The sequence below is a fragment of the Megalobrama amblycephala genome, linkage group LG14 (assembly GCF_018812025.1).
Source record: "Megalobrama amblycephala isolate DHTTF-2021 linkage group LG14, ASM1881202v1, whole genome shotgun sequence".
NCBI classification, from domain to species: Eukaryota; Metazoa; Chordata; class Actinopteri; order Cypriniformes; family Xenocyprididae; genus Megalobrama; species Megalobrama amblycephala.
Window position 1 is genome coordinate 16,081,351 of NC_063057.1, and position 12,619 is coordinate 16,093,969.

Genomic DNA, 12,619 nt, shown 5'->3' on the forward strand with positions numbered 1-12,619 from the left:
TACTCACCCTCATGTCGTTCCACACCCTTTAGACCTTCGTTAATCTTCAGAACACAAATTAAGATATTTTAGTTGAAATCCGATGGCTCCGTGAGGCCTCCATAGGGAGCAATGACATTTCCTCTCTCAAGATCCATTAATGTACTAAAAACATATTTAAATCAGTTCATGTGAGTACAGTGGTTCAATATTAATATTATAAAGCGACGAGAATATTTTTGGTGCGCCAAAAAAACTAAATAACGACTTATATAGTGATGGCCGATTTCAAAACACTGCTTCAGAAAGCATCGGAGCATAAATGAATCAGCGTATCGAATCAGCGGTTCGGAGCGCCAAAGTCACGTGATTTCAGCAGTTTGGCGGTTTGACACACGATCTGAATCATGATTCGATACACTGATTCATTTGTGCTCCGATGCTTCATGAAGCAGTTTTTTTAAATCGGCCACTGTACTCATATGAACTGATTTAAATATCTTTTTAGTACCTTTATGGATCTTGAGAGAGGAAATGTCATTGCTGGCTAAGCAAGCCTCACTGAGTCATCGGATTTCAAGAAAAAATATCTTAATTTGTGTTCCGAAGATTAATGAAGGTCTTACGGGTTTGGAACGACATGAGTGTAAGTAATAAATAACAGAATTTCCATTTTTGGGTGAACTAACCCTTTAAAGGAATTTAAAGCAGTGCATAAAGGGCTCATATGTCAAAAGTTAAATTAGCTCAAATCTACCCTGGAACATTCATAACAGATGTCAATGTTACATGTATTTAAGCCTCTTTCAGCAGTCCTCCAGCACAGCGACAGATCCTTTATGCATTATTTGGAGTTTCCTTAGAAGAGTCATGGTTAATATCAGCACCAATGGGTAAAGTCCTTGCTTTTTCTTCCTTGTTAGCACACAGATCAATACTACTAAAGTGGAAGGAGGCTGCTCCACCCACTTACATCAGTGGATCAGAAATGTAATGTTTCCACCTTCAGATGATCAGATACTTGTTAAGAGGCTCTGAATAACATTTGTGACCCTGGACCACAAAAGCAGTCATAAGTCACACAGGTATATTTGTAGCAATAGCCAACAATACATGGGTCAAAATTATCAATTTTTATTTTATGCCAAAAATCATTGGGATATTAAGTAAAGATCATGTTCCATGAACACGGGTAACACTTTACATTAAGGTTCATTAGTTAATAGTTAACATGAACTAATAATGAACTGCACTTCTACAGCATTTATTAATCTTTGTTAATGTTAATTTCAACATTTACGTTATTACAATACATTATTAAAATCTTGTTAACATTAGTTAATGCACTGTGAACTAACATGAACAAACAATGAACAACTGTATGTTCATTAACTAATGCTAACGAAGATTGGTAATACAGTAACAAATGTATTGCTCATGGTTAGTTCATGTTATAATACATTAACTAATGTTTAACTAATGAAACATTGTAAAGTGTTACCATTTTTTGAAAATTCCCTACCGTAAATATATCAAAAATTATTTTATAGTGAGTGGATATGCATTGCTAACGACGTCATATGGACAACTTTAAAGGCGATTTTCTCAATATTTTGATTTTTTTTTTTGCACCCTCAGATTTCAGATTTTCAAACAGTTGTTTCTCGGCCAAATATTGTCCTATCCTAACAAACCATACATCAATGGAAAGTTTATTATATTTATTCATTTAAAAAAATTGACCCTTATGACTGTTTTTGTGGTCCAGGGCCCATTATCTTGATTGTTCTAAATATTAGTCATATTATTGACTGAAAATATCCCGTCCTATAAATGGAAGTCAAATCAGTGTATATTGTATTGTGTTTATTCATTTAGTTAGTTAGTTAATGTCCATGTATGTAGCCTATGTACTGTACATAAGTGTCTATATATGCCTATACATACAATTTTGCAATTATCTTATGAAATTTACAGACCAGCATGGATGTAATCCCAGGAAATAGTTGGTGAGGGCTGTGCTGAATGTGATTTGTATTGTAAAATAAAAAAAACTTTGAGAATAAAATGAATGAAATTGCTATGAAACAATGATTCAATAGTTCCAAAATTATGTACTGTAATTTTTCACTTTTTGCACTTTGGTTATACATTTCTAGGGTTAAAGAATTGAAAATTCTGGCTGCCTTATAGCCTCCTCTTCTGGTCATCGAAGGAAGCATAGAGGAGACAGACGCTACGCCTCCAGGCCGGCAGGGGGCAGAGCGGTTCAGCAGACATCCGGTTTGACGTCACGCACGCGGCAAAAACAAACATGACGTACGCGCGGCTTTTCACCAAAGTGTAGATTTTATTTTATTTTTTTTGCATACTTTAGTGACACAAACGCTATTATTTTCAGAAATACACAAGCAAGAGGATATTTCAGTTTAGCAGCCGTTGAATATTCGCATACTAAAGGTGAGTATTTTGATATTTAAGGTTATGGTTTCGCTTATGGTTACTAATGTTTCAACGGTTCAAAATTAAATATAACTTACAGTTTAACAGTGATTCTGAGTGGTTATAATCAACTTCAAGTGTAATATTAATGTTGATAATACAGATTTATTTATTGTGCATGTATGTAGTTATTAGACAGCTACCAAATCTCCTGTTCATGTGTCATTCCACGAAAACTTGGGTAAAGTTGGTTTTATATTCGCACATTCGGACATCCGTATTCAATAGCCTTGTTAATCACATTACATTGGACATTCAGTGGACATTCACAAGTAAATATGCCATTAAAACAATACTTGCCTATTTTGATCGACTGTGAAAAATGTTTTAAGTTGACAATCGTTGGTTGTCAATATCATGTCGCTGCTTAAAATTCGCAAACATTAATTTATTGCACATTTATTGGAAAGTCTGAATTTATCAGAAGTCCGAATGTGCGAATATAAAACCAACTTTATCGAAGTCGATTATTGTCCCTCTGACCTTTTTCAGTGTATTTTATCTATTGGGTCACCAAAATATATTTTTAAAAGCTTTTTGCATTAATTGAAATGTCTCCTTTAATAATGTTTAAAGACATGACATACATTTTATCTTCATATTAGAAATTATTTAGTTTTTTTTTAGTTGACACCACCTATTTTGTCATGTCCCTCAAGGCCTTCTATGAAAGTGTACTTGGGATATGAATAATAAAATGAGAAAAAAAGTCAATTCATTTCCCATTCCCATAAATATCCATCTGTGCTTTTTTGCTGGTAATGTTTTTTCATGATTATTCATTAAAATCACATTATTTAGTTCCGTTCCTCAGTAAACTCGTTACACAAATCATTCTCCCCCTATAAAAATAATGAACTGATACCTATGTGACATCTTTAATAGGAAGTGACATCATAGAAGTTAACATTGTGAGCGGACACAGGCAAGTTACCACCTTCTTTAATAATTATAACTAAATTAATTTGTGAAATTGTGTTTGTCAAGCTTAACGACTCAACCCTGTTACATCAATTAAAGACAGAAAATTATTACTTGTGAAAATTATCTTTGTTATTTCAACATAATTCATGATTTATTAATATCACCTCCATTTATTTACTAGATTTAGAGCAGTGGCCAATTTGGGCAAAAAATCACAACCCCGTCACACCTACGTTTTTATTATTATTTTTTTGCTGTGTTTATGAAAAAGTAATTTAAAGTTAGTTGAACTCTGTCTGAAATGTTCAGAGCAATCATAAGAAGATTCTGAAGTTAAGCCTTTGATCAAGAATGATGAGGTCACTGTCACAAAAAGTGCCCATTTCTGGCTTTAGTATTGCAAAAGTGTGAGATTTGATGTAACTTTTATATTTGCAATTACTGAATTAGTGTGAGGGTCATCTGATTAATAGGAAAATGTTGATTTTATCACAAATGCATTTTATAATAATACTCAGAGAGCTCCCATAGTGTCCATAACTTAAAATAATGACCAATAATAATAGTGATTTGATGCCCGAGATGGGACAATATGTTTTTCTGGAAGTTAAATATGTCATTAATGTTGTGGGGTGTTCAGAAAAGTAATACATTTTGGTTAAAAATCTAAAAATGTGTAAGTACCGGTTTCGTGGAATGATTCTTATACTTTACTGTGTTTCATATGTAAAGTGTTTTTGTCTGTAACTGTACAGTACAGAACCATAGTGAAACAGAGCTTTGCTAATCAAAATGTAATCACTTTAAATCATTCTTAATATTTTTGGTGGATGGCAATTATTTCTTATTATGAATAATAAAAAAGATGAATTATAATGATTTGCAGGTCATTTTGGAAGTACATGGTCATGGATTCTGCAGAGACGAGATATGCTCATCTGCTGCAACCCCTGCGGGACCTCACCAAGAACTGGGACATTGACCTGGCCAGCCAGCTCGGAGAGTATCTTGAGGAGGTGAGAAAACACACTGAGATCAAGCATCACCTTAATGGTTTAAATGTACCTTTTCTTCCCAGAGTCTCATATTGTTGCTGTTGTTGACAGCTGGACCAGATGACCATTTCATTCGATGGTGGGAAAACCATGATGAACTTTGCAGAGGCTGCACTTTTAATTCAAGGATCAACATGCATCTATGGCAGAAAGGTAAATGTGTGAAATATAGTGATTAATTTTACTGAATAATTAATAAAATAAGTAATATTAAACAAGACATCTAGCATCATACAGCTTAATAGTTCAAAGAAATGTTTTAGACATTATCACTTATTATTTACTTAGTTTATTTAGTTAGATTTAATGATTACAATATATGGTAAATTTGGCAGTTTTGTATGTTGATTGGCATCAACTTTAATTTTAGTTAATGCGTTAACTAATGGAACCTTACTGTAAAGTGTTACCAAAATAATTTTTTCTTTACAAAATTATTCTGAATATCTAGGTGGAGCTCCTTCACACTCTGGTGTTTCAAACATTGGACTACATCTCTAACAAAAACAAGAAGTAGGTGTTATTGTCTTGGACCTTTTTATTGTCCATTTATTCTGTTAAATGGGTTTGTTGACATGCTATTTGTGCTTATCTCAACAGACGTGATAAACAAGGTTCTTCTTCAGATGGAAACCAAGAAAAAGCCCCTTCAGGCAATGAAGGTGACGATTGTGAGGTGTGTAAATGAGTGTTAACACTTGTTACCTTAAACAAAATGTAACATATTTATCAATCTGTAAGTGAATGATGGTGTTTTTTTATGCAGTTTGATGAGATTGAACAGGATGAGAATGGCAACTCTCAGAATATAACAATGAAAGATCCAACAGAGGTGAGTTGGGTTTCACCCCAGAAAGTTTTTGTTTTTACAGTTTAATGTGTAAATTAGATATCCACATTATTCTTAGTTTGCGCCTCTTTTCTGGGTAAAATTGAAATATAATAATATATGTTTTTGATATTAAGTAATTTTACTAAATTTGTAAATGTTCTGCAGATGTCCTGGTTTTTCTGGGTCTAATTCTTCCTTATTCTTCTTTAGCCAGTGAAGATTATCCGTCTCCCTCCTGAATCTCTCATTCCTGCAGAATCGCATGAGAAGCAGAAATACCCCCTTTTCAGGTAAGACACTCTGACTCACACAAGTTCCATCTGTAATATGATTGGTCGTTCAGCCCAGCAGTACCAATTCAGTCCTCTTTCTCTTCAGGGAAATATTGTCTGGTTCAGATGCAGAAAAGGAAGTTCTTGCGTAAACAAAGTCAAATGCTTTACCAAAATGTTAATCGTTATTCTCTAGTCTTAAAGGGGAGCTTCTTGGCAGCTGTAAGGATTTCCGAATTAATAATTTCACCATGGATGAAGCTGGATTAATGCGTCTGGGCTCTTCCCATGCTCACTTCCTCAAGGAGGTTGCAGAAATACAGCACAACTTCTCTGTACATGCACCTGTGCCCTTACAGACAGGTGAGGACACAGACTTCTTGTGTGTGGCAATCTGTTCTGAAAAAATATAACAAATTTCAAAAATATTAAGCAGCACAACTTTTGTCAACATTAATTTTTAAAATTAAGAAATTTTGCTTGAGCAGCAAATCAGCATGATTTCTGAAGGATCATGTGACACTGAAGAATGGAGTAATGATGCTGAAAATTCAGCTTTGACATCATAGGAATAGATTACATTTTAAAATATATTAAAATAAAAAACAGTTATTTTAAATTGCAATAATATTTCACATTATTACTGGTTTTACTGTATTTATATCAAATAAATCAGCCTTAGAGGGTGAGCATATGAGACTTCTTTCAAAAACATTTTAAAAGATCTTACTGACCCCAAACTTATGAATGATAGTTTACCTAAACCTTATTCCTAGTTCAAGACTAACAAATTACTATACTGGTCTATTTTGTTTTTATCTAATTATTGTCATCTGGTGTTCAGAAGGTGTTGCTGAGGTTGATGGTGGTTACGATGAAGAGGACGGTGGCGCTGAGGTTCTTCCTCCACTGGAAGATCATGGGATGGAGGTGGAGTCCGAGGAGTGGGTGGAAAGGCATCAGGTATCCGAACACTTTGTGATTTAAATGTTGACATTAGTTATGTTTTACTTTTGTGAAACTGTCTGTTCAGTGTACTTCAATGTAAAGTTTTCCCCTTTTATTTGTTTTAGGCTCCCAGTGAGGGGAGGATGCTGAGACCGAGACCTGCAGAACAGCCAATTTCAGAGGAATCTAAGCAGCCCAAGGTATAGAGTGGTGCACTGACATAAAATGCCCTCTTTTCTTCACACTTACACTTAATCCAGTAACCATGCTCACATGTAGTGCCTGTTAAAATTCCTTTCATGATGTTGCATAATCATAGCCTCACAATACAATTGCATGTGCATTTTCCAGGAAATTGAGGACCCTTGGAAATGGCATGACCCATATGCTGTTTTTGGGGAGGACAAACCTCTCAAAATAGGTGTGTGCTCCATCTGATGTCCTTTAGGATATGTGTATTGACATTTCCTCTTAAAATAACTCAGTTAATTAATCTTTTTCAATGTGACTTTTTGCTGTTGGAGTTACATTTTCATCTTTGCTCTCTAGGCAAGTGTTATAAAGTCCCAGCAGGTCTTGAAGAGTCTGGAAAAAGGAAGAGGAAGGGTCCTTCAAAACTGCAGGACTTTGGCAGCTGGTACTCTAAAGCCTGTAAGTTATTTTTATCAGGTTGTTGAAAATGAACGAACTTTATATTTTTCTTGTGAATCTAAGAGAGGTTATTTTCTTTTACAGTTGAGACTGCAGATCGCAAGCTTAAGAATGGACCTACGTATCCTGGTAATAATCTGAGGCGTTGTGCTATATAAATATAGTTTTACATATTTTTTTTCATATTTCACTTTTTTTTTTTTTTATTGCAGACCTTAATTACATCTTTGTGAGTAAAATGGATCAGCGTCTGAAAGTACAGAAGCAGATTCTCAGGAAAAGGGTAAGTATAATTTTTCATAATTTTTCATATAATTTTTTCAGATTTTTTTTTATGAAATTAAATTTTATTCAGCAAGAATGCATTACATTTAAAAATGTGACAGTAAAGACATTTATAATGTTACAAAAGATTACTATTTCAAATAAATGCTGTTCTTATGATCTTTCTTTTCATCAAAGAATCCTGAAGAAAAATATATCACAGTTTCTGCAAAAATATTAACCAGCACATCTGTTTTCAACATTGATAAGAATATTAATGTTTCTTGAGCACCAAATCAGCATTTTAGATTGATTTCTGAAGGGTCATGTGACACTAAAATAATGGCTGCTGAAAATTCAATAAATTACACTTTAAAATATATTAGAATAGATAAGTTAATTTTAATAATATTTCACAATATTATGGTTTGTATGGTATTTTATATATCAAATAAATTAACCATAAGAGACTCATTAAAACAATAATGTGTCATGTAACCCAAGGTATTTTCTATTTAGGGTGTTTTCGTCTCCGATGAGGAGTTAAAGAAAACTTACTTGGAACCAGAGAATCTTGAGGACCAGGTCGAGATGGTCCGACATCCAGATGTAGAGGGTGAGATGCACACACTAACATGGATGTGCTCAAAAGATTTTCCTAGATCCTAGATTTTTATTCCCCTTCACTGTTAATGAATTGAAATAGATCATAGAACTATTGTTTAAAATGCACCAAACATAAACGTTTTTGGTATTCCTTCAATTTTATTTAGGTGAGGACTTTTCAGATCAGGAACATGACAACTTGGTTGATGAACTAGAACCTGTGGAGCACCTTGGAGAACAGGAGCAAATTTTCCAAGACTTGCATATGAGCCGGATGAGTTATGAAGATCTGGTCAAGAAGAGTGTGGTATGAAAGCTAAGCTTACGATTGATTTCCATTAGAATAATATTCCATAAATGGGACCATGGTAGTTTATTCATTCTGATTTCTCTCTATGTAGGATCTGTTTCTGGTGAACTCTCAGAAGTATGCACAGGAGACGGCGTTATCTCGAAGAGTCAAGGAATGGGAGGATGGAATCAACCCTCATCTTGCTGCCCAGGTAATGTGGCATGATATAACAGATTATAATATTTCCAATTAAATTCACAGCATAAAGAATAAATATAGGGAACTACTGGTTGTAGTTTAACTCCATTAATTATCTAAAATTTTGGTGCATTTTTTTTTTTTTTTTTTGTACAGGAGACCTGTCCTGCTTTTGATATTCATGAGTATGGAGGCAGAATTGTCCAGGCACTCTCTAGTGTGGGGGTGAAAAAATCGTTTGCCTTCGTTGTCAAAGGCAAGGAGAACACAGAAGCCTGCAGATACATGCTGGCTGCGCTACAGCTGGTGGGTACACAGAGAAGTGACCGCTGGTACTACTAACCCAAGTCTGAATTTAGTTATGCATTACCAGACTATCTGTGCCATCTTGAACAACTTTAATTTCTTTGATTAACATTTTTGCAGGCACTTGAGTCACTTTTATGGAGCCCACGATTTACTAATGTCGGCACGTTTGACTAATTCCTTCCCTTGTTTTAAGTAAATTGTGTGCACAATATAGTAATTTGTTCCCTTGATTCACTAAATCATGGCCACGTAATAATTTGTTCATTGTTTTAGTTCAATCAAAACAAGGGGACCTATTAGTTCAACCTACCCACGATTTACTAAAAATGGGGAACAAATTAAAAAATTGTTGGAACGAATTCTTAATCCGTGGCCACGATTTACTATGGTATAAATATATTTGTCCGCATGTAATGTGCAGGGCTCTGTACATATTTTAAAACAAAAATTGCAGTTTATGACCTGACACTACTTTTCTATTACAGGCCAATGATTACACAGTGGAGATTGACAAGGAGGAGGGACTTGAAGACAGCGTAGATACAATGGAGCTCACATTACTGACTACACAGAGGGCTCATGAACGTCTCAAAACCTACAACGCACCTTCTGCTACAGATATTCCCTGACCTTTTACTTTATTTTATTGCTTATCATCTCTTACATTTGGCCCCAAACAGAAGCTATTTATCACAGACAACATCCAAGAGATAAAAACCACAGAAAGACTTTCTATGCTTTTCTATTCTGTTTTTAGTCTGGTAATTCAAACATGTATTCTGATATTGAGCACTGCACTTACATTTGAATTTGGCCTGTAAACACGCATGGATGAATTTGAGTCCTGAGATGAAGAAATAACAGGTGTTTTGACAAACTGCAATGCAAATGAGACCTGCTTTCTATTTTGAAAAGCCAATGTCATATTTCATGTCTAAAATTATGATAAAAGTCTGTTCAAATGCATTTTCTGGACACTTTTCAAACGGCATGTCTGTACAGTATCTTAGCCATTTTTATATAATTATCGAAGAATTACACATCAAAAATAAAATAAAAATAGTGCTGCAAAGAAGTCATTTTATGTGTTTGATGTAAGTAAATATCAGATGCCACTAACATTTAGTAGCAATGAGAAGTATGAAATCTGTGTTATAGTTTGGATAAATAACAGTCCTCAGTTAGTGCTATTATATGTAGTTTTAATTGACTGCACAACCTGCTAAAGAAAACAAATTTACCCTATAAATCTGTACTATTATAGTATTTATGAATGTTTTGAATTAGCTTTTAATTTTAATATTATCCAGTTTTCATTTTAATTTTAGTATTTAAACTTATTTCAGTTAGTTGCAAATGTTTCTCATTTTTAAAGTTTCCATGGAATATTTGATTTCAGTTACAAAAAACTATTTTTAATAATTTTATTTTTACTTAACACTGTTAATTATGCAAATAAGGAACTAGGATGTGGTTGATCATCCTTGTGAAATAGAGCTTTATTGTGCAAACACGTATTTCTCCTCAGATTAATCTGGAAATAATTTAACATAATTTTTCATGTGATTACGTATACTCTCAGCAATCTGGACGTCATTTTTCATTCTATTGTAGTAGTCCAGGAAGAGTCCGTCTGGGTTAACCAGGTAGATGATGATGGTGTGGTCCACAATATAATCCCCATCCTCATCTTTAGGACCAGCGCTGGCATAAACCCTATAATCCCGTCCTGCCTGCTTCACTTCTTCCGCAGTACCTGTCAATCCAACCAGCCGTGGATGGAAATCTTTCACGTACTTGGCCATAGCGGCCACGTCATCTCTCTCAGGGTCAACGGTGACAAAAAGTGGCTGGACAGGGGGTAGGCTAGGGTCTTTATCCAGAATACGCACCACGTTGGTCATTTTATCCAGTTCGTCGGGGCAGATATCTGGGCAGTGGGTGAAGCCAAAGTACAAGAGCACCCATTGGCCCAGGAAGTCACGTTTGGTCCTGCGCTGTCCTGTGTGATCCAACAGATGGAAGTCTCCCTGTCCGACAGCCACTTTCCTCAACTGCTCCAGTCTCTGCATCCGGATCCTCTGTTGTTTCTCATGGTACACATACCACCAGGTACCAATAATACCACCTCCGAAAAGCAGCGACACCACCAAACGTGTACGCAGTTTGATCCCTGGTGACGAGTTTGGAGTTTTAGAGGAGCCTTGAGAGTAAAAAGCTCTTTGTTCTCCAAATAAAGGTGGTAGACGGTAGTGCGGTGGAGGAAAACATCGAGCTGATGTTCTAAAGTGGGACTGATGTAAAAGGTTAGTTGTTTTTCTCGTTGTTGACCCCAGGATGCTCCATGACTTCACATGCCATTTGAATCCTCTGAGGCAGCCGAATCTCAACATCCTCAGAACAACTGATGGAGACAAAGAGAAAAGAGTGGAGTGAGCTGAGCACTGGAGAACAAATGTGCTTGACAATCTTCAGTTTTAATCTAGGTTCTGAATCCTGGAGATCTGCCTTTATACAGACCGACATGCTTTAATTTTTAATAAAAAGACCTCTATTATCTGGTTCATCAGGTTCAAACAGGACTATAACACCCCTGGCCTCTACCAGTGTATATAAGATTGTACAAAACTTTTATAACATTTTTTTTTCTTATTTTTCTAATACTGTTAATTGCAGTTTATCTAGATTGTTTTGATTGTGTCACTGAAAACTAATAAATCGACATAAAAAATATATATATAATTAAAACTGACAGTGAAATACACGTATTTCATAACGTACTGTAAACACTGTAGCCTTCTGTGATATGTCAATGACAATGTTAGCAAGCTAGCTCTACGGAAAAAAAATATAGATTTTAAACCACTATGTTTGGTCGGTACAAATACAGGACTCGTGTTACATAAGCAAAATAATAGTCAAAATGCGTTTAAATGTTACTAACCCAGCAGTTACAGTCGTCTGTCCTCACTACAAGATCCCCATGTGACATGTACATTGTACAACATTCAAGCGGCGTATGACTTGCGTTTCGAGGTCGCAGATTCATTTACAGCATAAAATCGTGCAGATTAGCTGTGATTTGGAAAAAAAAAAATATATATATATATTATTTAAAATAATATTTTAAAATATATTTTTTAAACTACTATTATATGTTCTTATGTTATATGAAACATATTGGTAGATTCGTCATTAAAAGTGTTTCTGAAAAGCCACTAGATGGCAGGTTGACAAAGATGAATAGTCGAGTGGAAATGTGTAAAATTGGAAAGGTTTATTCATTTATTATGGTTTAGAAACTGTAGAGCATATACACTGTTTTACATCCAACACACAAGAAAAACAAACAAAACAGGACTACATATTTTTCCTTGTGAATATAAAAGTTATTTTCTTTTACAAGTGAGACTGCGGATCATTTTACCCCACCGGCAACAGTGTATAGTTGTCCTTTTCCTTTCCTAAGTATTTTTCTAGATGTTATCCATGTTTTATGTCTCAATGACATGCAAGAAAACAACCAAATAAAGGATTTCAAGAACAACAACAAAAAAAAGGTATTCACTTCCTTCCTGTCACATGAGGCTGTCAACTTCCTACCCCTACTTCCAGGAAGCATGGTGAAGGCAAACCCTCCCATAGAAACGTAATTTTCATGTTACTAATAAATATATTTTGTTGACAAATATATATCTACATAATCGTGAAGGTCTCTAGAATCATCCAAACAAAACAAGTCTTACAAGAGATCTATAGTTTTTTGTATACTTAGTCAAAAGTCCAA

General features: G+C 34.8%; 2 protein-coding genes across 5 annotated transcripts; one reads left to right on the forward strand and one right to left on the reverse strand.

Moving 5' to 3' along the window:
- The first annotated feature begins 1,739 nt into the window (after positions 1-1,739).
- On the forward strand, positions 1,740-9,911 carry ncaph2 (non-SMC condensin II complex, subunit H2). 4 transcript variants are annotated; one of them, XM_048155953.1, is made up of 21 exons: positions 1,740-2,298; positions 2,381-2,439; positions 3,367-3,406; positions 4,292-4,421; positions 4,512-4,613; positions 4,912-4,973; positions 5,061-5,136; positions 5,227-5,292; positions 5,503-5,582; positions 5,761-5,927; positions 6,412-6,527; positions 6,638-6,712; positions 6,864-6,933; positions 7,062-7,163; positions 7,248-7,292; positions 7,376-7,446; positions 7,947-8,043; positions 8,201-8,340; positions 8,435-8,536; positions 8,680-8,829; positions 9,318-9,911. In XM_048155953.1, exons 1-21 carry the CDS (start codon positions 2,294-2,296, stop codon positions 9,459-9,461), a joined length of 1,899 nt encoding a protein of 632 aa, XP_048011910.1. In that variant the 5' UTR covers positions 1,740-2,293; the 3' UTR covers positions 9,462-9,911. The 4 variants fall into 4 exon arrangements, with proteins under 4 accessions (XP_048011910.1, XP_048011909.1, XP_048011912.1 ...); XM_048155952.1 differs by having other exon boundaries at positions 1,748-2,298; positions 6,409-6,527; XM_048155955.1 differs by lacking the exon at positions 3,367-3,406 and having other exon boundaries at positions 1,756-2,298; positions 6,409-6,527.
- A 395-nt stretch (positions 9,912-10,306) lies between these two features.
- On the reverse strand, positions 10,307-11,902 carry LOC125245386 (protein SCO2 homolog, mitochondrial). Its single transcript, XM_048155956.1, has 2 exons — positions 11,777-11,902; positions 10,307-11,236 (listed from the first exon to the last, which is right to left on the reverse strand). Exon 2 carries the CDS (start codon positions 11,223-11,225, stop codon positions 10,362-10,364), a length of 864 nt encoding a protein of 287 aa, XP_048011913.1. The 5' UTR covers positions 11,226-11,236; positions 11,777-11,902; the 3' UTR covers positions 10,307-10,361.
- Positions 11,903-12,619: the final 717 nt, after the last annotated feature.

Coding starts and splice junctions, on each gene's coding strand:
- ncaph2 (XM_048155952.1), top strand. Junction 5,928..6,408: donor ACCTGTGCCCTTACAGACAG/GTGAGGACACAG, acceptor TCTGGTGTTCAG/AAGGTGTTGCTGAGGTTGAT. Junction 7,447..7,946: donor AGCAGATTCTCAGGAAAAGG/GTAAGTATAATT, acceptor TTTTCTATTTAG/GGTGTTTTCGTCTCCGATGA.
- LOC125245386 (XM_048155956.1), bottom strand. CDS start 11,225: ATGTTGAGATTCGGCTGCCTCAGAGGATTCAAATGGCATGTGAAGTCA.